The sequence below is a fragment of the Chiroxiphia lanceolata genome, chromosome Z (assembly GCF_009829145.1).
Source record: "Chiroxiphia lanceolata isolate bChiLan1 chromosome Z, bChiLan1.pri, whole genome shotgun sequence".
NCBI classification, from domain to species: Eukaryota; Metazoa; Chordata; class Aves; order Passeriformes; family Pipridae; genus Chiroxiphia; species Chiroxiphia lanceolata.
In genome coordinates this window covers 32,894,145-32,921,601 of record NC_045671.1, presented here as the reverse complement: position 1 = coordinate 32,921,601, position 27,457 = coordinate 32,894,145, and the positions used below count along the sequence as shown (strand labels likewise).

General features: G+C 38.7%; 1 protein-coding gene across 1 annotated transcript in view; it reads right to left on the bottom strand.

Moving 5' to 3' along the window:
• ADAMTSL1 (ADAMTS like 1) overlaps positions 1-27,457 on the bottom strand; it is a 398,738-nt gene that overhangs the window by 366,045 nt on the left and 5,236 nt on the right. The window contains exon 2 of the mRNA XM_032676082.1: positions 19,246-19,387. Coding sequence (XP_032531973.1) covers positions 19,246-19,347 — 102 coding nt within the window. The 5' untranslated portion in view covers positions 19,348-19,387. The remainder of the gene's footprint in view (positions 1-19,245; positions 19,388-27,457) is intronic.

Genomic DNA, 27,457 nt, shown 5'->3' with positions numbered 1-27,457 from the left:
GTATGTTCAATTCATCAAAGTGACTACTTGTGCCTGTTCAGTATAATTAAGGTCTATAAACACTGTTCATCTTTCTTAATGCTAAAAAGGATGCAAGTATTGCCAACAAAGTTCCTTTACTATAATGGCACTACAAAAATCAATTGTTTTAAAGTCCAGAGAGCGTAACCAGGTAAGCTGACATAATGAAAAATAGGTCCCACTATTTCAAACAGTGCTTATGCTTGAATGCACTGGATCAAATGTGAGACTAACATTAAGTATACTGCTCGGTCTCGATTTAAAATGTTTTACAACAATACCATGGTGACCAATTAAAATAGAATGGGTTATGCAACCCCTTAAATTAAACAGGACTTTTATAAAATGCTACATAGGAAATGAAAAACCAACCTTACATGCCCCAACAATTTGCAGTGGTGTTATGTTGCCATTTTCTCATAGGGAGAAAAAAATCTATTTCAAAAAAATGTCAGAGAGGAGAGAAGAGATTGCAGAGGATGTTTGTTTACCAAAATATTCTTTCTTCTTGCCATTTGAAGGATAGTTATTTTAACAGAATGCAAACTGATGGGAAGTGTCAAAAACTGAAAGACTGAAAAGGTACACAATGTACATTACTATTTTAATAGCTTTTCCTTATTAGGTTCCAATATGAAAAATAAGAAAAAGTTTCTTAGCTGCTTAACATGACTCAGAAATTCAGTTCTGTGATCTACTACCCTTAGGGCAACTCCAGTGCTATATGTACACTCAAGCTGGTAACCACGGCAGAACAGTGATCCAGCCTAACAATTTACAATCTTAGTTATTTTAGACACCTTCATTTTGAATATCAGCTGCTTGTATGAATACACTTTAAAGCACAAAAGCAGGTTCAAAATTCTGCTACTACTAGTGCTGACATAAACCCCTATGAAGCTTGACATTCACAAACTAAAATCCTCAATGTGCACAGAACACATTGACAGATCATGGTTTTAAATGAGTCGAAAGGAATTTAAAGATCTTTGACCCAATGAAACTGAGAAATAAGACTCGGACTAAAATCTCACAGTAGACATTGGAAACCTCTTTAAGAAGTTCAATAGACTTTAAGTCCATTACCAAGCAACCAGCAGCCAAGCAGAAAAAAATGTTATTTTTCTACTTTTAAATATCCAGCAAGATTAATAAAAAGGTGGGGAAAACAATCACAAGGATTTAGCAGTGCTTTCTCGTAGTGAATTAACTTGCTTTATAATTTAGTAACTGAACAAATTTCCCAGCATTTAGTCGTATATATTTCTTGCAATGTCCTAATTTTGCTTTCTTTTACTATATGTAACACTTCGTTTTGTGTTGTTTTGTTTTTCGGACAATAGGAGTTGAGCTTTAGGTTGGTTAACCTACTTCTATTGAAGTGGGCCCTTTCCCCCAGGTAATTCAAATTATAATATTATTATAAATGATACCATAATTTAAATATTCACAACATATTTATACTAACATATTATTTATAATATAATACATTGGAATTATATTTTAATATATTTATATTAATATTAAATATATTTTGTATGTAGATTATAACATACTTTATGCAAGCAGGTTAAATTATAACTAGTTTCCAAACAAAACTAGTGTTACTATGTTCAACTAGCAAGATCTTCACTGAGTAGCTGTTCCAGCTGCTGTCTCCTCATCACTTAAACAAGCAGCTTTTCCTGGTGTAACTCAGCTAAACAAATTCAAAAGTGCAGGCCTCTTCACTGCCTTCACATTTTGTCTTTTTTTTTTCCAATTGCATATTCTAGAGCAAAGGGTTAGCATCAAAATCCCAGTGAATACTATTCATATGAAATGTTTAATTTAGTTCATTACTGCAGTAAAATTCAGCCACCCAACAACAACAATTTTTCATCACTCCTGCCCTGAGTATGCCCCTGAAATGTCCAGTAATATAATGAGTTGAAGACCAGAGACCTTGAACGATCCACTCTCAAAGTAGTAGAGGTGACCCTTTGCTGAGGTGACAAGTGTTTATTGTCTTACCATGGCATGCAGCTGGTAGGGTTAACCTTTTCACTCTGTGGCCTAGAAGAGACCAGATGACAACTAGGATGAGGCTGGGTTACAAAGGCTCCACATGACAAACTACTGCATAGCAGCCTGGCTTACTTAAAAACGATACACCACAAGCATGATAGAAAGGAATGATGATAAGCACATGATGGATGTTATTGATATATTTGAGGAGTGATCTGAAAGGAATTATGCACAGTTTAGGAGAATAAAAATAGCAGGGGGGGTTCTATATTTTTAGTTTCTGGCTGAGCGACTGACAGACTGGAAAATGTTCCCACCAATCAGGACAAATAGTAAAGGGATAGGATCAGTCAAGACTATAAGACTATTAAGTCTGAAGGTCTGTTCAACTATTATTTTCTTAAGCACAAATTTTTTCATTTCTTGACATTTTCTTTACTTCTTTCCCTCTTTATTTTAAAGTCATAATTTTGATATAAATGAAGTTACCTAGATAGCAAAAATTAGAAATAATTTAAACTGTTTTACAGTGGTTGCTGTTTGTATTTTCCTTATACATCATGCATTTCTTTCTGCTCAGATACTGCAAAAATAAACTTTTAATTCATACTTTTCTTTATAATTTGTTTCTAGCTAGTATGCTGACAGGAACAATATATGTAATTTCAAGATAAAGTCTTTTGCTCCCTAAAATATAGTATCCAACCACTATTGTTCCCACAGAGTCTGTTGCATATTTGGGAATCAATGAGTAGTTATGAGTGGTTAAAAATAATTGATCATATCAGTTACGTATAGCATACAGTATTTTTATGTTGATGGACCTTGTGGAAAGTTACAGCTAAAGTCCCAGGATGCTCCATTACCAACTCTGATTTTAAACTCAGAAGTAAACTTTTCCTGCTACTGGCTTCATACATCAATCTGGAAAGAATTTGCTTCTTTTTAAAGAAAATGTATAATTGATTTTAAAATTTTGCACAAAAAATAACACTACACATTTCCCAGAACCTGACTACTTTTTGTTAAATTCACATTTAGGACTGTTAATGTCATAACAATTTGTAACAAAGTAATCACAGAAGAAAATTACTCCTGATGCAGAGATGCAGAGAGCTGATGCCAGGACATTAAAACTGCTGCTTTAGGTCTATTACCACTCTGAGCTCTACAAATTTATTTCACCTTTTAATTCTGCTAATCCTAAACATTCCCATGCTCAACCCAAAAAGTTCATATGTAGTTGCAGGAGCCTCTTGAGTTCTGACTACAGAGCTTCAGCAGCAGACAGCTGTTCTTGCCAAAGACAAGCAATGAAGACCAATTTTCCACTACAGAACACTTTAGCTGTGCATAAACCTTCTCTGCAAAACTCTAGCTGTTTGAACTACCTTCTATGGAGACATCAGCTTAAAGCTCACTTCCTTGAACTTCAAATATTGGCAGGTATTAATTTTACCCAATAGTCCAGTGGACTGTTACTTTGGTTTATAAAATATACAAAGGTAACAGAATCATGAGGACAACTGTACCCAGTAAAATCACACTTCCATTGACCCCTACCCTGTATGCAACATTGCATGCCCCTAGAGGAATGTAAACCCACAGCTTTTCCCTACAATATTGTCACAGATTTCAACAATTTGCACTGAAAGAACCTCCTTGTCCAAACATGACATTTTCAAAAATTATTTTTAGATAGCCTTTACTAGACACTTTTTCCATTAGAATATCCAGTTGTCTTACTATCTACACAAAATTTTAGTGTTCACAACAGTTTGCAACAAGGAACTCCATAGCTGTGTTACACAATGAGTGAAGAACAATGTTCTTTGGATTGCCTTGCCATAGGCTAGATTTATCTGTTGTCCCCTTGTTCTTGTACTGGATGGAAAAAGGAGAAATTATTTTCTATATATCTTCTTTTTGTAACTGGTGGTCTTATAGATACAGAATTATGCAATTCATTCTTCATGGGAAGGAAGCCATACTTTTGATTACTCTTGTCATCTTTCCCTGAAGCTTTTTCAGTTGCTGGGTTTTTTTCTGAGATTGGTTACATCAGTACTCTGCGTATCAATCAAAATAACATGCATCACAGTATTGTACACAGCAATAGTAATACTCTCTATTTTTGTCTCTATACTTTGCCTAATGGCAAAAATAACAGTTTGACCGTTATAAGGTATTACCATTTCCATAGAACCTCCTATTTCAATTATTATTCCTGGATTATGCTTTTTCACTTACAAAATTACAGACTCTGTGCTAAGATACCTTCTTTCTCCCACAAAATGTCACTTCACATTTACCTATATTCAACTTCATTTGCCATTTTATTGTCCTGTCTTTCTGTTTAATACAGTGTTTTAATACAGTTCTTCATGTCTGCTCCTACCTGAAACAAACACTATAGCCATCTTACATTCTTACCTAATGATACACACTTCTTTTCCAGAACACCAGTAAATCTACTGGACTGCCTGCACCTGCAGAGTTGCAGAGTCCCTGAAAAACTGTATGGGTGAGGTTGCTATACTCTGAAAACTTTATTCTCGGCCTTGTTTTATTTATTTTTCAGCCAACCACCTGCTTCTTTAAGATCTGTTTTCTTTAACAGTCAAATAGTCAGTGGTAAGGGATCTTGTCAAATGACTTCCGGAAATGAGAGGATTATTTCTGCTCAGCACTTGAGAGGCCACCCCTGCAGCCCCATGTGTTGTTCGGGGTTCTTCAACACAAAAGAGAGCTGGGATTGTTCAGCCTAGAGACTTATGGGTGGAGCTAGGCTTCTTTCAGTGGTGCTCATCTACAGGTCAAGAAGTGTGGTAACAAGCTAGGCCAGCTGCACCTGCTGTTTGGTTGTTTAGGACCAAAAGGGAATGCCTTTGGCCTCGGGGCTGATGTTTTGACAAAGAATGCTGTGTTCTCAAAGTAGAAAGCTGCTTAAAAAGTATGCATGATACGTGACTGAAAACAGTCACAGGATGGGAGAATGAGTGTGTGGAGTCAAAACACTGGGTTTGCAAAAAATTCTGGGAATTCTAGTCAACTGAATAGCAACATCAGGTACTTTTTACCAAAAAAGGCTAATAAAGGGGAACACAGAGAGAGGTCTCTGGAGAAATCTCAAAATCGAATTCTGTGCGTGCAGTCTCATTCATCCATTGCCGAAAAGAGGTAATAGGCACAAACAAACTACTCTTCTAGTAGCAGTAGCCTGGTGCTTCTATTTCTGGAGCTCGGTTATCAGATTCTATCCTCTGTGACTTGTGCATTTAAAAAAAGAATAGGTTAATGGAAAAGTTTGCCTTGTCTGCTGCGTACTTTAGCCACGTAGGCCTTTAAGGATGAAAGCCAAGGTTGTATTTTCCTCCTTTCTGTTTCTGTCATCAGTCTGGAGGGAGAGGCAGCATCCTTGGTGCTAATTTTCATCTGTGAAATAGGAGCTCCTATGGAACTGAAATTTGCTGCAGAGAAGTGATTTCCTAGCATATTGTTGAAACATTAGTTGAGCAAGTTAAACATGTAATAGTTCCTCCATGTTAATTTTATATGACCAGTGTCCTTTGAGGATAAATTCTTCTGAAATAAACAAGAATGGCTTAATTCACTGTAACACAGTGTTAGTATTCTCTATACCAACAGAAAACTGGGAGGGCAGAGTCTCATGCTGAAGCACTCAAAGGACAGACTAGTGCCACATTTTGTGTTTTGAGCTTCAAGGCTGGAAATTTAACCCAGGTCGTTGAAACATCACTTTACACCCCCTTGTCATCCTAGGAGATGAGCAGTGAAATTCAAATATCTCTGCATGCCCATAATCCCATTACAGTTTAGAAAAAAATCTTTTGGAAAAGCAGAAAAAAATTTGAGGTTTTCCTCAGCTTATTCTTAGAATATTTTCTATTTCTTGATTGGTAAGCATATGTAAACCATACATCTGGACTAAAAGAAAGAGCTTTGGGTATCTAACACAAATGTGGAGGTAGCATAACTGTCTTGAGTATTGCTCATTAAACATTTCCTGCTCTTGTGATTAATTCAAATGTTTCTGCTGTGAATCCCCCTTTTAGAATAGAAAGTTATCCCCAGGTGAGTAACAATTCTGTTGACAAAGCTGATAAGTCAGGTTGTCTCTGGATACATGTTTCTATGCCCTTTGCTCATGTCCAGTTTCACCTGAATGTTGGGTTTGATTTTTGTAATGATTTTCTCCAAGGGCTCAAAGTTACTTTTAGAATAACTCTCTTTCAGGTTGCCATTTAAAGGTCATCCTTCATTCCCAGTTAACATTTACAGAGTTTGAAACAGGATTATACAGGTTCAAAATAGAAAGATAGTTTACTGTTGTACAGCAAATCCTCTAGTATAGAAACTGAAATAAAAGGAATTGGATCAGCAAGAAGGGACTTTCATATTTTAGAGAACAAAGACTAGAGAGATAGAATGGAATATTTTAGAGTAAACCAAAGATTGTATGCTTGTGGCGTTAAAAAAAAATTAGTATAAGAAGATCTAGGTGATAGTTGGGAACGGTGTACTTGTCTAGGATCCTGTGTTGCGAACAGCTATACTGCATTACCTGCCTACTGAGTTGTTATTGAGACTCATTCAGCTTCTCTACTAACAGAGATTGACTTACTCCATCTTGGTTTCAGGAGTCAGAGATGTTTACACCTTGATTAAAACATACAAGTAAGAAATAGAGCACTGAGGATTATAAAGTCCTCCTAATGGTACAGCCAAACTCCTTTGCCTTTATTCATGTCCATTTTTTCCTCCCACAAGTAATCTCATCAATGGTACTATTCTGCCTGAATAAATAAAGCAAACCAGATTTTCAGAACGGTTTTTTATTAGGTGCTGGTCTTTAAAAATAGATTTCTGTGCAGCATTGTAATTCTGACTGCACTACTGATTTGGAATTGATTGGAGTTGTACAGTCTTTGTGTCTTTCAGGGGCTAAAACACAGCCCATGCAAACTACAAGCATTTTTTAAAGTAAATTTCTTAGAGTACTTTCTAGTGAAGGCTATTTTTGCAACAGTTTGCAGATGTTTGGTTCAGGCTTCCTTTAGAGAATTATTCACTTAGTACTCTGAACTGATGCAAGGGAAACTTAGATCATTCCAAATTATTCCAAGTGTGTAATAAAAGGAGAAAAGACAGATGTCAGTTGGCAAAATAAAAATGGTTTGTTTTCTAATCTATACTTTTAGGGGTCTATGGAGTTTGGTTTAAATTTTTATTTTTATTAGGGTATTTTAAAATGGAGGAGCATACTGGGGCTTTCTGAGGGTGGGTAATTAAATCTGTTACGTAATGAATTAACTTGGCTGTTAGCTGACCTCATGGATTTCTTTTGGGAAGGCATTAATATATGAAGTAGTTGCTTTTCAAAATATGTTGTCATGTTCTTTTAAGAGAGTTTTCTACAATTCTTAGGAACCACAGGCTCAAAATCAGTTTAAAAAATTTTTTGTTCATTGTAAAATAGCTTGAGATGAAGAAATAATATTGCATCTGAAACCTGTTGGAGTTTTTAGCGAGAACTCCACTTTCTATCCAAATATGTGGATACAGAATGTTTGGTTGATATCACAGAATCACATAGTGACTGAGGTTTGAAGGGTCCTCCAGAAAACACCTCCTCCAATACCCTTGTGTTATTGTTTACTTTGGCTGAACACCAGGTATCTACTGGGCCTGTGCCCAGTCCCTCTAGAGGGAAGGGGAGGGGAGAAGGGGGGAAAAGAAGGGAAGAAAAACAAACTAAAGAATTGAAGCTGCTAAGAAAGGGTGTTTATATTTACAAAAAGAGGGAAGATGTTATAAACACTATATGTGCAGAGAAGAACTAAAAATAAAGATACTTCCCCACAACCGATGCTCTTCTCCCTTGAAGGAACTGCCCGACCGCTCCGCTCAGCTACCCAGAAGAGAAGGGGTCACTTGCTTTCTTCCCATCTATTTTATATCTGAGCTGACATAACATGGTATGGAATACCTTATTGGTAAAATACACATCAAATGACCTATCCTATTTCCATTTCCTTCTCAGGGAGAGTAATAAATCCATTACACCCTGTCAACTATAGCTGGTTGGTCAGGGACATGCCCAGATGGTTTTTGCGTATGTCAGGCAAAGTGTCTTCACAATCTCTCCAGGCAGCCTTTTCCAGTTCTCAGTCACCCTCACAGTAAAGTGTCTCCTTACATTCAGAGGGACAATTGGTATGACTGCTCACATGAGCAGAAAGGGCAGATGGAAGTAGTCTATACATGCCAATTGTTCCCAGAGGATAAATATTAGTGCCTTTGTACTGATCAGGAATCACTGAGTTAATTCACCTGATTTTCTTATGCTGAGTAAGAGCATTCATGTGAGAGTCTTCACTAGGGATGGATGAAAAACAATACTGTAAATCTTTCAGTTAGATTTTTATTGCACCAAAATTATTATTCCCCAAGAAAAGGGTTGGGATGTTTTGGTTTTTTAAATAAAAATTATATAATATGCGGTAGCATAACACAATCACCAAACAAATCAAACCCAGTTATCATCCAAAACGTCATCTGAAATTTCTTGAAAGTAACAAATTCACAAAGGGCTTGTAAGCCCATGGAGACCTTTGAGATTGACTTGTGATGAGTTAAATTGTCTGCAATGAAACAAGTATTCACAGATCCGCCTCTTCTAAAGAATGTGGCAGCCAGTTCACTCTTCTCCTTTAGGAAAGTGAAGTTTTGCATCCAGCTGCACAGTCCCAAGAAAATGGAGATCAGTATAGTTATTTTCCCTTTTTTGCTATGGTTTGCCAAGCATACAATGTAAAAGGGCATTTTTCCAGATGCTGACCACGAATGTGGTGCTTGTATACAACATGATTCTAATTTTATTTTTAAAAAGAAAAATTTTTTTGGGGGGAAATTAAAACTATTTTAAAATCAAAACAAAACAAACCTAAACAAACAAAACCGAGGAGATACTGTAACAGAAGTGGTTGGTCATTTTGCTCTATCTGTAATGCCTCATTTGGCAGTTACATTGCAGAACATTTGCTTCTCCAAAGCATAAAACCAAAAGCTACAACAACAAAGTAAAAATTCCTGTCTCAGGCAGGTACAAGCATTACAAACCAATTCCTGTGCACAGAATAGCCAAAAGTATACTCTTTCAAAATCTTCCACCAAGAGTGACTTAATGAACATGTTTTGTCCCATCTCACAGTCACAGTAGCAATTTATCACTATCCCAAGTACCCTTCTCCTCACGCATTTTCCTCTGCAGACATAACTAAAACCACAGAAGCCCAGATTTCGAAACATTTCTACCCCTCACACGTGGCTTTCTTACCTTTTTCTTGCTCCCACTCTTTATTCATTCCACCTTACTCCTTGTAATTACTAGAAGCAAGGACAAAAGGAGTTGAGATTTCCTGAGCTCCTCCACTATTTCTCGCTACATGTACTTGGCTGCATGTCATTTGTTCTCCTGTCAACCAGCAGAGAGAACACACAGAGAATGCCAGACCCCAGTCTGTATGGAGAGTTTAGAAGTACTAGGATGGACATACCTCAAGCATAAGGAGATGAGGAATTGTTAAAGGACACCTTTATGTACATCACAGCTCCCAGTTACGGATACTCTCAGTTAAAGTTAAACAAAGGAAGAGGTAAGACGAAGGCGATGAGACACTATGATGAATAAAGGCATACATCTTTCCCAGAAGCTCCCTTTCAAATTGGGCTTTCTGACTCAGCGGGGGAAAAAATCATAATTAATATGATGAACCAGTTCCCTGAAAATCTTTTCTATTACTTAGCTTTCAGACACCTCTATTTCTGAAATGAAAAATTGTCTTTAGTTGCACTAAGGCTCATTACACTAGGTATTTCAAGCTGTCCATACTTTTCGATTATTCTAAAAACTGAAGAAGATGAAAGTCTCATACTTCAGATGACCTTATGTTACCACAAGTGCTTTTCTCTTTTGTTATTCCAAGTGCCTTCCAAACCAAAACTGTCAGCAGAGTATGACACCACAATCTAACAGACATTCTTCATACAAACAGTACTCCTTAGAAAAACCTGCAAAAGCAGGCAGGCGTGCACACACACACAAGGGATTGCTGCAAGGTTTTATGCTTGTGCCATTCCTATTTATGTCTGATGTGACAAAGGTGGGTATATAAAAATGCTATGCACTATTTTGAAAGCATATACTGCTAAGGCATTAGCAACACATACTGGCAGATAACTTCAGACTTACTGAGAGCAATCTGTATCTTTGCCTGGACATGCAGAGTGGTCAGGCAGAATGAGGATGTACAGGCATCACCCACAAGAACACTTTGCAACTGCTGGCCAACTAAAAGTAGAGATAGCTTCCAATGTGGGACTACAAACTGCACCACAGCATGTTCCTCACTTTGGAAAAACACAGTTACATTAGGATGACACAAGAAGAACATAATGAATACACCAGGACCACTTACAGATAATTTCCAGTGGCTTCTGCCAGTTCCAAGAAAACAGAGTTAAAGTTATGTGCTTATATACCTAACTCTTCATTTCCTCATCAAGCATTTGCTGAACTCATTATCCTGGGAAGTCACATGGTATTAATCCATAGCCTTAAACATTTTCATTTATGCTATATTTTAGTTAAATCTACAGTTATTAAGTGTAAAAAAAAATATATATTTTCCATCAAAACTAAAATGCCTTTTCAGGGTAATTTTTTGCTCTGTAAGGAACCTAGGGTCAAGACACAAAGGGAAAAACATCACTGGAATGGTGAGTACTTTATACTTACATTTGCTCAAGTGATCAGTTAAGCGATGTAAAATAAACTTGTTTCTTCTATGTTAAGACAAGTATTAGCATTATTTATTTTTCTCCTTTAAAATTATTGTACATTTTCAAATGCAGAAATTGCAACTTTTGGACAAATCAATTGAAATTCTTTGAACTATCAATGGAAAGAAGTGATATTTTTCAAACACTGATTTTTTCAAATGGGTTTTCATATGTAAAAGAACTTAAAAAAATCAGTGTTTTAAGTCTGTCTTTCTGTATGTCAAAGAAGACATATGAAGATGGCAAAACAGAAGAAATTACTCAAAACAGAGAACATGTAAATGATGGACTATGAAATACTGCTGTGTATTAATCATACATTTATGTAGGAGTCACATTATAGCCAAGCATGAACAAAACTCTCCGGTGATTTCCACTCTGTTTATATTGTCCAAAATTACCATGCCTATATAATGATTGTTAGTGACAGACCTCTTTTTAAGAGTAGTGTATCACTTCATATACCACTTTGCTCTTGTTTAACTGCATCTAAAATATATTTTCGTATCAGTGGTAATTTTCTCCTCTCTTAGGGAATATAAATTCTTTGTCAGAAGAATTACATTTTTAATTTAGACAGTGTTAGCATTTCTAATGAAAATACTTATCTCATTCCTGAAAATTTCACTGCTTAACTGAAGCTGACGAGTGAGCAGGCCATCTTGTTCTTTTCCTTATTTGGAGAAGAATAAACTCATCCAACCAGGGAGGCTGAATACTGTATTCCATAGTGAGACAAACACTTTGCCAACAAATACTTCTCTAGGTTCACTAAGAATTATATGCCCTCCGAGACATTAATTCCTCTCATTTCTCTGTGCTAAAGACAGTTCAAGCAGCAGTTCTAAAAACAAGATTCTCTCACTTAGCACTATACATTTTTGTTTAAATTGACTTGCTACCATTCATATGAAGAAGAAATACGCCGTTCAAATGTTCATCCACTTATATTCCAGCCTGCCTCAAATTTACAGTGTTTTAACAGTTGTTTTCGATATACCTCAGGAAAAAAAAATAGTTAGTTTACACATTTAGCCCAGCTTGAAAACACACAAATGTAGATTTCAGCAGGCATTTTGGAGGATTTACGACTAACTAGAGAAGAAAGAGGGACAAGGCTTCAACTGTACATCTTAATTGCAGACAAATTAATACCTTCACACCCTATTTAATTTCTCTTTTTTTCCTTGAAAAATATGAGACCACTTGACCAATGTATTTCTGCATTAAGATATCATAATATCAGATCACTGATTTCAACTTCTTAACTACACTGAGGAGATGACAGAACTGCTCAGATTATATTGTAAATCAATGTGAAGACTAAGGAAACTAAGTGCCATCACAACAGATATCGTTCCTCTGCTCACTGGTCCAAAGGTACGTGATGTAAATTTTACTTAATTTCAGTTTTTAAAAATCCATCCCCTGACTTAGGTATACTTGTAAGCAGAACATAAGACAGTGAATAGGAATTGGCCTTCAGTGGTGTTACAGCAGTGGTGCAGAAAGAAATGGCAACAGCTGTTACCTATCTGGACCTGTGCAAAGCATTTGACACTGTCACACAAAACATCCTGGTTTCTAAAATAGACATGTATGGATTTGACGGATGCACCACTCATCATCATCACCATGGCCAGGTTTTCTGAATGAAGATTTGGGAAGGGCTCTACCCACGTTTGTTGCAAGTGCGTTGGTGGCTAAAAAGGCCAATACAAGATAGACATGACCAGTTGCAAAAGGCACAGCAGAAAGACTCCTTAGGTGGTATATTCAGCAAGGCACAATTCTTTCTGTGTTATCTTTTCTCCTCAAGGGTGATCCTGCGTGCTTTCTCAAAAGCATCAGCAGCGTTATAGATGGTGTGTCTCCAGACCTCCCGATTGGAGGCCAGAGTAGACCAGTGATGTTGATCAATATGGCCAAGCTGAAATGTTGTTTCAGGGAGTCCTTGTATCTTTTCTTCGGGGCTCCTCTCTTGCGGCAGCCAGGGGCAAGTTCACCATAATGCGAGATCTTAGGGAGGTAGTGGTCCTTCATCCTGGAGACATGCCCTGCCCAATGCAGCTGTGTTCTCAGCAACATGGTCTCAATACTTGTGACTGCTGCTTGTTCAAGAACAGATGTATTAGACACATAATCTGACCAGTGGAGGTTTAGGATTGTATGGAGACAGCATTGATGGAAGCGTTCTAGGAGACGCAAGTGATGGTGGCAGATGACCCATGATTCAGATCCGTATAAGAGAGTAGACAGTACAATGGCTCTGTAAACACTGATCTTTGTACTTTTCTTTAAGTGTTTATTTCGCCAAACTCTTTTATGAAGCTTTCCGAAGGCACTATATGCCTTTGCTAACCTGTTGTCTATCTCTCCATCAATCTTACCATCCAAGGAGATGAGGCTACCTAGGTAATTAAACTGCTGGACTCATTTGAGCTCTGATTCGCCAAAGGTGATATGGGGATGAAGGAAGGCTTCCTGAGGTGCAGGCTGATAGAAAACTTCTGTCTTCTTTAAGCTGACTTCCAGCCCAAAAAGTTCAGCAGCGTCTGCAAAGCAAGATGTTAAACGCTGCAGAGCTGTTTCTGTGTGGGCGACAAGGGCGGTGTCATCAGCATAAAGCAGCTCCCGGACAAGATGATTTAAGGTCTTAGTGTGGGCCTTCAGTCGCCTTAGGTTGAAAAGGCTTCCTTCAGTACGGTATCGAATGTAGATACCGTCCTGATCATCAAGGTCTGCCGTGGACCTTTGGAGCATCATGCTGAAAAAGACTGTGAGTAGGGTTGGTACAAGAATGCAGCCTTGTTTCACGCCATTCTTTATTAGAAAGGACTCAGAAAGTGTATCGCCATATCTGACTTGGCCGTGCTGATCCTCACGAAGTGAGATGATCATTTTAAGGAACTTGGGGGGACATCCTAAACGTTCCAAAATCTGCCAGAGAGTTTTTCTGCTCACAGTATCGAAAGCCTTGGTGAGGTCGACAAAGGTTACATAGAGGCCTTTGTTCTGTTCCCTACACTTCTCTTGCAATTGTCTGAGAGCAAATACCATGTCTGTGGTGCTCCTGTTGGCTCTGAAGCCACATTGGCTTTCAGGTAGAATTCCTTCTGCTATAGTGGGTATTAGTCTGTTCAAAAGTATTCTTGCCAGGATTTTGCCAGCAATGGAGAGTAGAGTAATACCACGGTAATTTGAGTAGCCTGAATTAATACCTTTCTTCTTGTACAAAGTGATGATGATTGCATCACAAAGGTCTGATGGTAGTTCGCCTAGTTCCCAACAGCGCACCACAAACTCATGAAATTTAGCACAGAGTGCAAGGCCCCCATGTTTTCAGACTTCAGGTGGAATTCCATCAACCCCAACTGCCTTGCCAGTTTTCGCCTGCTGTATGGCCTTAAGGGTTTCTCTTAAAGTGGGGGCAGTATCCAATTCATATTTCACTGGTTGTTGTGTGATGGACTGAATTGCTGAGTCTTGGACTACACGGTTGGTACTGAAAAGAGTCTGAAAGTGTTCAGACCATCAATTCAGAATGGAGGTTTTGTCTGTTAGAAGCGTTTGACCATCAGCACTGAGTAAAGGGCTTTGGACTTGGTATGTAGGCTCATATGCTGTTTTCAGGGTCTCATAGAATCCTTTGTGATCACATGTATCTGCACATAATTGAGTTTTTTCGCTAGATCGATCCACCACTTGGTCTGGATGTCATAGAGTTTCTGTTGGAGCTTGCTGCATGCAAGACGAAAGGCTGCTTTTCTTGTATGACAGGATGGCAGTGCAAGGTGTGCTTGGTGGGTGGTTCTCTTCTTCCTCAACAAGTCCTGGATTTCTTGATTGCTTTCATCAAACCAGTCCTTGTTCTTCTTGAGGAAGAACCTTAAGGATTCTTCAGATGATTGCAGGATACTGTTTTTCATATGGTGTCAAATTGTTTCAGGAGAGGAATCTGCAGAAGCTGTGGGAATGTTTTCGAGCCTAGTTTGAAGGTTTGCCTGGAATCTGTCTCTTACTGTGGCTGATTGGAGATTGTTAACTTGGAGTCTTCTCCTTGGGACACTGCCCCTTTTAGGTTTGAATTTGAGACTGAAGTTGAGTTTACAGCACACAAGTCGATGGTCTGTTTGGCATTCTGCACTGGGCATCACGCAGGTATGGTGGACATCACGGACATCTCTCTGTCTCACCAAGACATAATCAATGAGGTGCCAATGCTTAGATCTGGGGTGCATCCAGGTTGTCTTCAGACTATTTTTCTGCTGAAAGATAGTATTAATGACGGTGAGCTGTTGCTCCGCACAGAATTCTAGCAGAAGTCCACCATTATCGTTGCAGTTTCCAACACCATGCTTGCATAATATTTCTTTCCATGTTTCAAAATTCTTACCTACTCTGGCATTGAAATCACCAAGGATAATGATCTTATCATCTGCAGGGACCTTTTGGGTAAGGCAGCGCAGGTCAGTGTAAAATTTATCTTTTTCAGTGGGGTCAGCTTGGAGAGTTGGGGCATACATACTAAAGAGGACAATGTGTTGCTTGTTGTGGAGTGGAAGGTGTAGGGAGATAATGCGATCACAGTGACCTGTTGGCAGATTTTCGAGTTTGGGAAGAATAGAGTTTTTGATCATGAAGCCGACTCCTGAGAGATTTTTTTTGGTTCTGGGCTTACCTGACCAAAAGAGTGTGTAACCAGCACCATGTTCTCTGAGGCTGCCTTCCTCGTGAAAACAAACTTCACTGAGAGCAGCAATGTTGATGCTGAGACGAGCCAGTTCATGGGCAATTAGGGCAGAACGTCGCTCAGGACGTCCGCTATCCGCAGAATCAAGCATGGTTCTGACATTTCAACATGCTAGAGTCAATTTGGGTACACCTTTGGAGGCAGGTGTATGCCTTTGTCTTTTGCTCTTTGTGCGACCGCATTGGAAGAAGATGCCCGTTGGCCTGCGGTTAACCAACCGGGTGAAAGTGGAGATGAGCTTTGTTTAGGCCACCTTTTCTAGGCCCCTCGCCAAGTGGAGCAGGCAGTGCTGTCCTTGAAAAGGCTGCTGTGTTGTTCAGGGTGCTGGCCCAAGAGACTGTCATCTCCGGTCAGTCTCAAATGACCAATATCCTGAAGCACCTGCATGCAGGGTTGGGTCTGCGGCTTCCAGTGCACCTTTCACCTGCTGTTTTGACCCTCGCCCATCGCTACAGGGCTTTTTGCATGTGGGTAAAGCCTTCAAGCCTGCGTAATGGATTTTTTAGGTGAGATGCAGTATGTGCAGAACTGAACCCACCCTTTAATCCTAAGGTTCATCTGCTAGGGCCGAGCAAGCTTGGATGGTGGCAGCAAGGTCCTCAGGACGTAGGTTTAATCAGAGTGAGCTTCTCTTATATGGATGGCCTTACAGGGCTAAGTGAGCTCCATCTGCCCGGGTTTGGGATTGGAGTTGTCCTTCTCCTAGGATGACTGCCAGAAAGCTAATGAGCTCATCCTACCCAAGAATGTATTGTATCTGGTCCTACGGTTTTGACCTGTCTGGCATGGGCGACCCTACCGAAGGCATGTACCATCACCAGCATAGCTCTCAACCACACAGGGGTACACAGGTTTCATTCCTATTGGAACAATTTGGGCAAGTCTTTCATTTCCTACTTTACTATCACCTATCTATATACAACCTCAAGGAAATACCCAGGAACAACCCTTTGTCCGGACCACCCTTTCAGGACGTAACAGAGCAAAGCAAATATATCCAGAGCATGTCAAACCTGGGCAGTAGCTGCAGGTGAACCAGAAACAAATGAACAAACAAACTGTTCTGACCCCCGTACCCATGCAAGGCTGGGGTGCTTTTCAAGGTCCCAGCCTGGCCGGGACCCCCAACATTCTAAAAGAACCCATCATCCACCCTTACCTCACTGTGTTACCACATATCTACAGGCGCACTGCTCACCTGCAACATTTCATTCAGGATTGCCCCGCTCACCCTCCCACCAGTCTGAGGACCCCCACGGCCCGCTCGACACCCTTCCCCTCCCCCAGACCTGGAACAGCAAACCTCCGTGTGCTCCGAAACTCCCCTCTCCTCTTCCACAGGGGCGCAGTACCTGCCAGCGAGGCTCCCCCTCTTTCTCTCCTTTCACCTGCTGGAGCTACAAGTCTAGAGAAGGGCTACTAGGTTGATCACAGGGCTGGAATATCTGTCCTATGAAGACAGTCTGGGAGAGTTGGGACTGTTCAGCCTGGAGAAGAGAAGACTTTGGGGAGACCTTATAGCACTCTTACAGTACCTGAAGGGGGGTTAAAGAAGGTTCAAGAGGGACTTTTCACAAGGGCATAGAGTGGTAGGAAAAGGGGTAATGGCTTTAAGGTGAAGAAGGGTAGGTTTAGATTATATATTAGAAAGAAATTCTTTACTGTGAGGGTGGTGAGGCACTAGAATGGGTTTTCCAGAGAATTTGTGGACTCCCCATCCCCAGAGGCGTTCAAGAAGAGGCTGGAAGGGGCTTTGGGTTACCTGGTCTAGTGGGAGGTGTCCCTGCCCATGGCAAGGGGATTGGAGCTACCTGATCTGTAAAGTCCCTTCCAACCCAAACCATTCTACGATTCTGTTAATAGCTTTCTCTGTCAGTCACGTATCTGGTCATACAAATAATGCATTTTCTATAATGGAGTACTATAGATAGAAAAATGTGGGAAATGTGTGGGAAGTATACTTCAACTGGTTTGTAGGATATGGGCAAACAATGCTGACTTTCCTTTCCCTGAATGGGAGATAAGAATTATGATCAAGGAAAGCTCCTCCAGCTTCCTCCTTTGAGATACCGTAGCTGGCCTAATTCTTGTATTTCTCACTTCTTCTGAATAGTCTTGGTGACCATATAATTCTTTAAAATCGCCATGAAAATGAAAGCAGTAAGACGTGGACACAGTTGGTATCATTGTATTCAATTCCAATTATATCCCTATCATGCATGCCTTTATTATTTATTTCTTTCTTCCTGGCTCACCCTCTTCCCCAGAAAGAAAGAATTCAATTAAGAGTAGATGACTGATTTGAGTACAAAGCTTCTATTTTTTTTTCATGGAATAGAACTGGGACATCAAAATATTTGTGCGCAAAGCTGTAATAGCTCTTACCATATCTAAATAGAATTGGTCAAGAATAGTCTAGCGAAACTCCAAAGAAAATCCCTTTAAAGCAAAGCTTTTCAGAACATATTTATCCTTTCTTTGGATGTTTGAGTTTGTTATGTACCAATACATTATCAAGTGGAAGTTTTCAATTTGGTTTTGCAAACAATAAGAATCTAATCTTCTCTTCTTTCTTTTATCCAGAACACATACGTGGAAATGGCTAGCCAATGGCAGCTTAGCCAATTTATCTCATTTGCTGAAGATATGACGGTATCAAATTTAATGTAAAAACATGTAAGAATAAATATTTCTTCTTCAACAAACTAAAAGAAATTTACTACACCGAGAACAATTTTCCAACAAGCAACTGCTGTCTTTGAGGTAAACTACAAATGTTTGTCACAGGCTGTAATGTCACTTCTAACAGCTGCAGTAAGAAATACGTTTTCAATCAGCAGTTCACACTCTGTGTAGTACAGTATACTTCCATACACACACACATGCGTGTGTGCGTACGTGCACACACACACACACACACACACACTCTCTTCCCTGAAGGATGCCTTCTGGACAGGTCTGCATAGGAAAGTCCTCTCAAACTTATCAGTAATTGTAAGCATTGTGAAAGAGTTAAATCCAAGGACTTATTTTCTGTAGAATTTAACAGCTGTGATCTCTACAATATTACTACTCATTTGGCACTTATTCACACACTATAACTATGTCCTGACAGAGATTCTACTGTTAGGCTATGAAATCTGGGACAGCATGCTTAATGGTTTAGGTGCTATTCCTTGAAGATTTTCAACTGTGTCATGGAGGAAATACGGACAATATTCGGTGTGTAATTACTGTTATCATGTAGACCTATGTATTAGGCTATTAAGGCTCATCTCTTCTGAAGTATCTGTTGTGAAGCATCTCACTGAGCAAAAAAATTAAGAAGCGCAAGAAAAGCTTGGTCTACCACAGATCCATAAATGCTATAACTGTAAACAGGAAAAAAATCATAAAGGTATCTAGTTCTCAGCATCTAAAGCAATTAAAAGATTTGAGAAATGGCCTAATAAGCTAGCAGCATGAACTGATAGGTCAAAATTTTAAAGATAACTCTTAAAATGCAGACCTTTGCCTACTGGCAGCACTCCAGTAGAAACTATGTCTTTGTTCTTCTGTGTCTCTTTCAGGCACAATACAACCTTCTGATTTTCACTCACATTTGGCAGGTGGTTCTGTATATTTCTCTTGGCCATTCCTTGGCTGAAGTAAAAATATCTTACTTGCAGCGTAGATTCCTCCTTTGTGCAGAAAAGCTCCATTACAGCTTCTCAGTGCTGCCAAACACATCTTGTATTTAGGCTAGGAGGGAAAGAGGGGATGGTGGTAGTCTCCTGGTTTGGGTTCCCTTTTATTTTTGTCCTCAAGTTTGATAAAAAAGTAGCAGTGCCAAGCTGTTGTTTCTCCACAACTACAAACCTGGCTATCATGCTTAAGCTTTGGAAAATTCAGTGTAGTTGGCTTGGGATTACTTTTGACCACCACCTCAGAGGTAATTATACAATAAATATGCACCAGGTTCGTAAGATATTTCCCAGTTCACACAAACAAAATCCTGCAGTTAACATCATAGGTTAGTTACTGTTACATGCTGAAAAATCCCAAGTTCTTACAGCACAAGGCGCTTCGTGAACATTTCTCATTTTCTAGGGTAATGTTCTCTGAGGGGAAGTACTATATATGTACTGACGAGTCCAGACAGTAAAGCTGCATTTAGCCACCCAGGTCAAAGCTCCAACTTCATCCAACAGATATGTACTTTTTTTATTACCTATGTTCCTTCATTACATGCTTTCCTTTTGTTAAGTATCATTTAGATCTACTAACACACATTTTTACTTCATGCAGACAATAAAGATCCAGTCAGCTGAATTAAGAGTTCAGAATTTCAGGACAGCAGACTAAAACCAACTTAACACACCTTTAACTGAAAAGAGGCCCATGACCATAGAAGAATTTTCATATTGCAAGGAATTTATGGTAAAATCCAAAGGACATCACACACTCTGTGAAATTAATCAATTGCCCTATCCCACTAGCATGGTAACTTAAATAAAATAAATTATTTTATTCTTTTATTCTAACTTTGCTTACATTTAACAGAAAATTTCCACAAGTCCAGCTTTCATCCTAGCATGAGAGCTGAATTACGGTCTTCTCCAGGAAGGACTACCAGGAAAGCAAAGACCAGGAGGTAAACTGGCTTCATAACTAAGCCGGGTTTTTTCAGCTGTTTCTTTAGCTTAATCTTGCACTGAGGAACTCATGATTAATTCCCTAGGTTAAATATTTTCTGGTAACTATTTAAAATTCATTAGCAGATACCCCATCACACTTATATCAAACAGAGTAGTTAAAAGTATGTACCACACGAAACATATCTCAACTGAACTGCAGCCAAAAGCTATGATGGGCTAGAATGGCCATTGACCTATCAAATTTGACACGTCTCATCTGACAGAGTTTCAAATGCTGAACAAATGCAGCTGCTTCAAGTTGTACTTGAACTGCACTGTGTATGTATAGATGCATCTTAAAGCTCATCACCAGTGATCTAAAGCAGTAACACTATTTAAGGCGTGCAGTCAGCATCATTCAAACTAGAGAAATACCCAATCTCAGCATTACAGAATCACAGAATATGCTGAATTGGAAGGGACTCACAAGGATCATCGAGTCCATCTCTTAGCCCTGCACAGGACCATCCCCAAGAGTCACACCACGTGCCTGAAAATTCTACTGATATTTAGACTTCATCCCACAGCACTGAATGTCTGTAAGTACAAAAAACTAACATTTTTTAAATGTTACCTGGCTCCTACATATTCTACATACCAGACAGAATAAGTTCTTCATCTCCACAAGCAGTTGAAGGGATTTTGTTTCTCATTAAGAGAGCCTACATATGAGATTTTGTCACTAAGAGTACCACTTGAGAATTGTTAACCAAGATGTTTGCATGCATACATGCTACTTTCCATTTTGAAAGTACTAGAAATATCAAATCCACCTTCCCCTGCCAGAGGATGTCTTAACAGTTTAGAGATGTTTATTGCAATATCACAGATTCAGAGCACTGATGAGACCACATAACTTAGTTTTGGCATCTGTACTTCGAAACAGATACAGAAAATTTGATAACAATTCAGAGTAAATTGCAAAATTAACTAAGGAAACATTTTGCCTCATGACAAACACTTTCAGTAACCTAGTTTAGTAAGTGAGATAAACATGGATTGTTTAAATTCAATTATAAACGTCTGCCTAAGCTTCAATAGTAGAATTCCCTCTGAATGGACAGAGTCTGATACACATAAACAGAAGCCTAGCCACTGTGAACTGGAAATTACTAGAGGATATTCATTATTATTTTATAAATCTAGTTGAATATTATTTTTTTTACCTAAGTATGTAACATAATGAATAACTTTAAAAAAGAAGTTTGAGATTATCACTTTTTATTACTATAACTTCAAAATATTTAGAATTTGTTACTTTTTTATAAGTAGTTGACATTTCAAACCGAAAAGCTTTTATAAAATAGAACAATCACATTTGTTCTGAAAATTCTGAAGTGTGGTTAGAATTTGATCAAAACTTTATAGACACTGAGTTTTAGTTGTTTCAGTTTTGATGAAACTGTATTGTCTCACAAGAAAAAATAAAAGCACCGTTCAAAAATTCCCAAACAATTATAACCACAACCACCCAAAATGAGAACACACAGTGCTTTCTGGTGATGAGCATCTGAAAAAGACATCCAGAAGCAAAGGTTCTGTTTTCTTTCCTGCAAGCCAGGCAGAAACAAGACTAAAGCATTAGCTCAGAAATTAGTCTCTTGGCTGAGCCACACCACTGAACTCCATGGTGCTTGCAATATGAAAGAAAATTCTCCTTAGACAGAAACATCTGAGCATACTCAAGCATGCTTCACATCAGTATTACCTCATGGCTGCACTCCAGAGCTAAAAGGCTTTGTCCATCAGAGTATAGCTGTGAGTAAGTCTACATGACAGGCTTCTGTAGTATTTTATCTAAATGTGTCAGAAATCTATTACAGTAGTCTGGCTTTATCTCTCACAATTGCTACAGAATTCATGAAGAAAGAAGAGGAAGTGCTGATGAGAAGGAATTACCTTGCATGACCTACACTTTAAACAGCAAGAGGTAACTCTCTGCCTGGAGCCATCCCTCCAGAAGATGAAAACACTGTTCCACAGATTAACAGTCAGCCATTCCAGCTTCAGTCTAGCTAACCAAGTTGGAATAGCCAAAAAGTTTTCAGACAGACTTAAAGGCTCTAGATGTCCATCAGGCATTCTGGGGATTTTACCTGAATTTCATGTAGAATTCCCTCAACGTTATCTTACCTTTTCTTTGACTTTTGTACATCCCACCTATGAAACGTAGCAGAGATCTGCCCACATATTTTACACACAGGAAGTTCTGTAACACTTCACACAAAAGTCAGAACCAGAAGCATCCTGTTCAATTTCCAGAGTAGGTAGACACAATGAACCAGATCTCAGTATTGGTCACCCCAAGTTCTCCAAAATTACTTTTCACATGTCCAGAAGTGTTGATGTAAAATTACTGTTATAGTCTTTTTTTCCCCCCTCCTTTTTGTTGAAATCATTGGAATTCACATATTCAATATTTTTCCCATAATCAGAACAACTGCAAGCCATTTTTTCCCCAGTGAAAGGTAAGAATCTCACATTCACACACTTCCACAAGGGGGAGGTAAAAAAAAAATCAAAACAAAACCCAAAAGCCACCAAAACTGTGGTATTCTAAGGAAGACAGATCACCTCACTGTTTGCAGTATCATGACTACATACTGTTAAACAGATACTGCTCTCCAGAGCAGAGAGATGATGTCTTTCTCATATATAAAGCAGAATAAAAATTTCAAAGTTTTGAATGTTTGTGTCTATCTTGCCCTTTAGGTCATTAAAGAAACATATTCATATAAATTAAAATTAACCCAAATTCATATAGTTTCTGAAAAAGCATTATGAGAGATATTATCTAGTATAGTCTGTTATAATGCCATAAATAACAAAAATTCTTTTCACTAATTCTTCCTTCTTCTCCAAATCCCTTGCCCTGAGGTCTTTATCATTGCTTTAAAACATGACTTCATTTCGTCTTCCTTCCTTGGAGGACTGCATGGAGACTACCATCCTATGTGAAAAAAACAACATGAAACAAACATTTAAATTATGCTATCAAGCTTTAAAGAGTCAGAGATACAGCAAAGCTAAGATCCCAATTATGCCTGGTATTTATATACTCATATATAAAAAAACCACACTACAATCTTTAGCTTTATGCATTTAAGTTGCACTTTCTCAAAATCCTGAACTTCAGCATCATGTATGACCACACATGGTCCCATACATGTGCAACATCAGGAGTTCACAGAGACCACTTCTGTACACAGGAGAGGCTATGCATACAGAAGATGCTATATTAACTGTAGCTTCACTTTTTGGAACCTCAAAGCACTTCCAAAAAAGCCAACAAAAATACATGTAAATTCCATTTCTGCATCTCTGTGCCCAGACTCAGTACTAACTGCCCACCAGTTCTATTGTAAAATTTCCTATTTTGAAGTCACAGCCAAGCCCAGCATACATCTCTACCGCCAATGCCAACTAGACTACCACACTGGGCAGATAAAAAATTGCTAACCTATCTTTGATACTATCCCTATTGATTAGTGTGGTGGTTTGGGCTAGGCCTTCCTTGGTGACCAGTTTGTAACCAAGGAAGGGTCCAGATTTACCCAGTATTCCCTACGATTTTTACGTAAGCCAGATTATAAGAAGAAAGGAGGAGAGACCTTCGCTCTCTTTCCTTCCAGCGGCTTGGAGGTGCAGGTTCCCTGCTGTTGAGTCTGCCGTGTTGGGGAGTGAGGCCTGGTAGGGCCTTGTCGACCTTGGGAGGTGGAGGTTGCCGGCGATCGTCCCGGAGCAACTCTCGGTTGTCCCAAGGAGAGTGGTGGGATATTTTCTTTGCTAACTCTTAGTTACTAGATCTCGGGCTACTGATTGGGATATATATATATATACATATATTTTATTTTGGTTTTGTTCCCTTTCCCTTCCCCCTTCCCCTTCCCTTGTGAAATTCTATATATTCTTAAATTGTATATATATTTCAATTGTAACATAAGTGTAAATATATTTATATATATCACTTTAGCTGTCTCTCTTGTTTCGGGTTTTCTTAGTTGGTTGTTTTTTCTCCCTCTTCTCCCTGAGGTTTGGGGGGGGGGGGGACTTCTGGTGGTAAGGTTTGGAGACTTGGCAGGGAGCCAGCACAAATTTTTGTGGGTGTGACTACAACTGAAGGTTAATTATAACATAATAACAAGGAAATAACATAATGACACATAAGTTAGCAACCATAAAACTGCATAAAGATTTAACAAAAGGTAATTTTTTAAAATTAATTTTCTTGTTTAAGTTTCGAATTCCCCTGTGTTTGTCACATAACCAAGTATTTGTGGAGGCCAAACATTTTTCAACAGTGACCAGTGACAGGACAAGGGGCAACAGGCACAAACTGGAGCAAAGGAAGTTCCTTCTGAACATCAGGAAAAACTTTTTTCTGCAAGGGCGACAGAGCACTGGAACAGGCCAAACAAAGAGGCTGTGGAGTCTCCTTCTCTGGAGATATTCAAAACCCACCTGGATGTGATTCTGTGCAACCTGCTCTAGGTGAACCTGCTTTAGCAGGAGTGTTGGACTAGATGATCTTCAGAGGCCCCTTCCAACCCCAACCATTCTGTAATTCTGTAATTAAAACTCTTAATGGACGAGATTGATATTTGCTTCACCATCGCTCAATCTTCTCATTTCTCAGGTTTCATCCATCCCTGTCAGTATTGTCCTATATCATTCCCACAAAACAACACTGCAGGCAGAGCCAGCAAGAAGCTCTAAAGTAATCAATTTCAATGGGAGATCAAACTCAGCTCCTATTGTACCTGTGTAGGAGAACAATATAGCTCAACATAGTCTTTAATTCCTGTAAATGTCCCCGATTTTCTTTAAAAACCTCATGCAGAACAAACTCTAAATGATCAACACATTACTCAAAATAAATGGCCCTCTGCATCTCTGGTAGGATTGTTTATTCCCAGTTTGCACAAGCCACGTGTAAGCTGCTCTGTGTGTTCAAGTTTGGGGGGCGCTCCCTTTGCAGGTTGTTTCGGAGAGTGAGGTAGGGAAGCTGACCACAGATGATCTGAAGCTTATAGAAATTATTTTAAGAGCTTCTAAAACATATTGAAAGCTTTTAAGGGAACTACACACTGAAGACAAACCACAGCCATCACCTATTCTGAAGAAACAAATGTACGTATACATACACGTATTTTGCTTTTGCTTTAACCTCAACTAAAAATGCTGCTACCACCACTGCAGAGATTCTATGAATGTCAAACACACAGACATATTCAACGAATATTAGTTAAATGCATAAGATAATTTGCCACCAAGGGACATGGAGATCCATTGGCACAGCACAGTAGTAGCCTTATAATAAAAAAAATTATTGTTTACTTGTATTGCATACATATAATCTCTTGGCTTTCATTATTTCCTAATGTCAGAAATCAAAACTCTGGGGTTTATGGATTGCTGTTTTCACCCATCTTTAGATTCTTATATCCTAGTCAGATGGTACCCTGACTGAAAATCTATTCTTTCTCAAATTGTGAAGGATTTTTTCAGAAAACATTCATGGGAAATGAAGCAAAGCTCTAATATTCAAGACAGTCTATTGGTAGTGTTCTCAAAAAGTCTGCTTCAGAACTACCTGAATGCTGCATTCACTTTTGTAGTCTCCTGGTTGGTATGCAAGGAAGCCCACAGCTTAGCAGGCTAACTGCTGCCATCAGTATTTCCGCTTTGTTCCTCAGCAGCTGCTGGAAGTAAACCTGAATAGATTTTCATCCAAACAGTGTTCTTCATCTACTAGTTACACAAAGTGACACCTTAACAACACAGCCTGCCCCAGATCTCCGCATGTCTCTCCACACGTCTCTCACATAGATGACGTGCATTACAGGGATGGTGTGCACATACAGTGAGTACAGCGGGACTTAACCATGCGATGGCATTACATGTAATGAAACAGGGAGAATTATGGAAAAGTCAGAAAAACATACTATCAACTTACCGGCAGATGCTGTCACACATTATTTACTGTTGCATCATCAGAGTATAAAATGATTAGCCTAACTTTGTATCAGCATTTGAAAATGACAGCTTACTTATTTTCATCCTTAGTGCACTCCCCATAAATGTTATTTTTAGATGGTATTGGTATTTACATTGGGTTTGACCGCCTGTTAATTACCTTGGTGGTAATTATTCAAAAATAAAACCAAAATATTTAAATTGTGATGGACTGTACTGCAAAGATGAAATATTTCAAAATAGAAATAACATTTTACAATTGTAAGATACATTTTGGCTAATGTTCTCTTGAAAACTTTACAAAACCAAAAGGCCACTCTGTACTTAGTCTGCAAAAGTCTGTGCTCATAAGCTAAGACCTAGCACAGACTATGTCTAGCCACAGTCTCACAAATCCAGAAATCTGTTCACACAAACATCAGAACTGTTGATGCATTGTTCACCTGTGACCTTGTGATAATTCCTTAAGATGCAGTCTTTAATTAGACTACATGCTTATCCACAGGTTCCTTGCCTCATTTACTACACTGACAAACAACTGCAGAAGCAACTTGGTCTGTAACTTGCCTCTACATTTACATGATAAAATGAGAACAGTGGTCTTAGAAGACTGTGGGCATTATCAGGGGAGCTATTACTTCTAAAATATCAACATTTAGATCTGTTAATATCCCTGATCAGAATATTTTAAACATTTGCCTCAAACTTTAAACCAACTTAAAGTAGAATATAGATAGAAAGAAAGTCACAGTCATCATGATTTAACACAATTTACCTTACTCTCATACTATTGTGGATAAGGCTATCACAAAAATGGTAGAGCAACCTTAGTAGGTAGATTACTGTCAATAAATATACAGAAGCTCACAAATTCCCTCTTAACTGAAAAGAGCTGAATGTGATGAGAATAACTCTGGACAACAATAATAAACTGTCAAAATGTAGTCTTTCTAAATCACTACCTTGTGCTATAAAAAGAAGAGGATCTCACAGAAGAAAGATACAAAATTGAAGACACTTTCCAAGGCACTATTTGTGAAAAAAAAAAGGAGAGAACCCATTTTTGCACAGAAGTTCAAACTCTGAGGTCTTACATGTTTTCAGTAATGAACAAGGTTTTCCTACTCAGTGAATCTGGTGGAGGCTCAACTCAGTATAA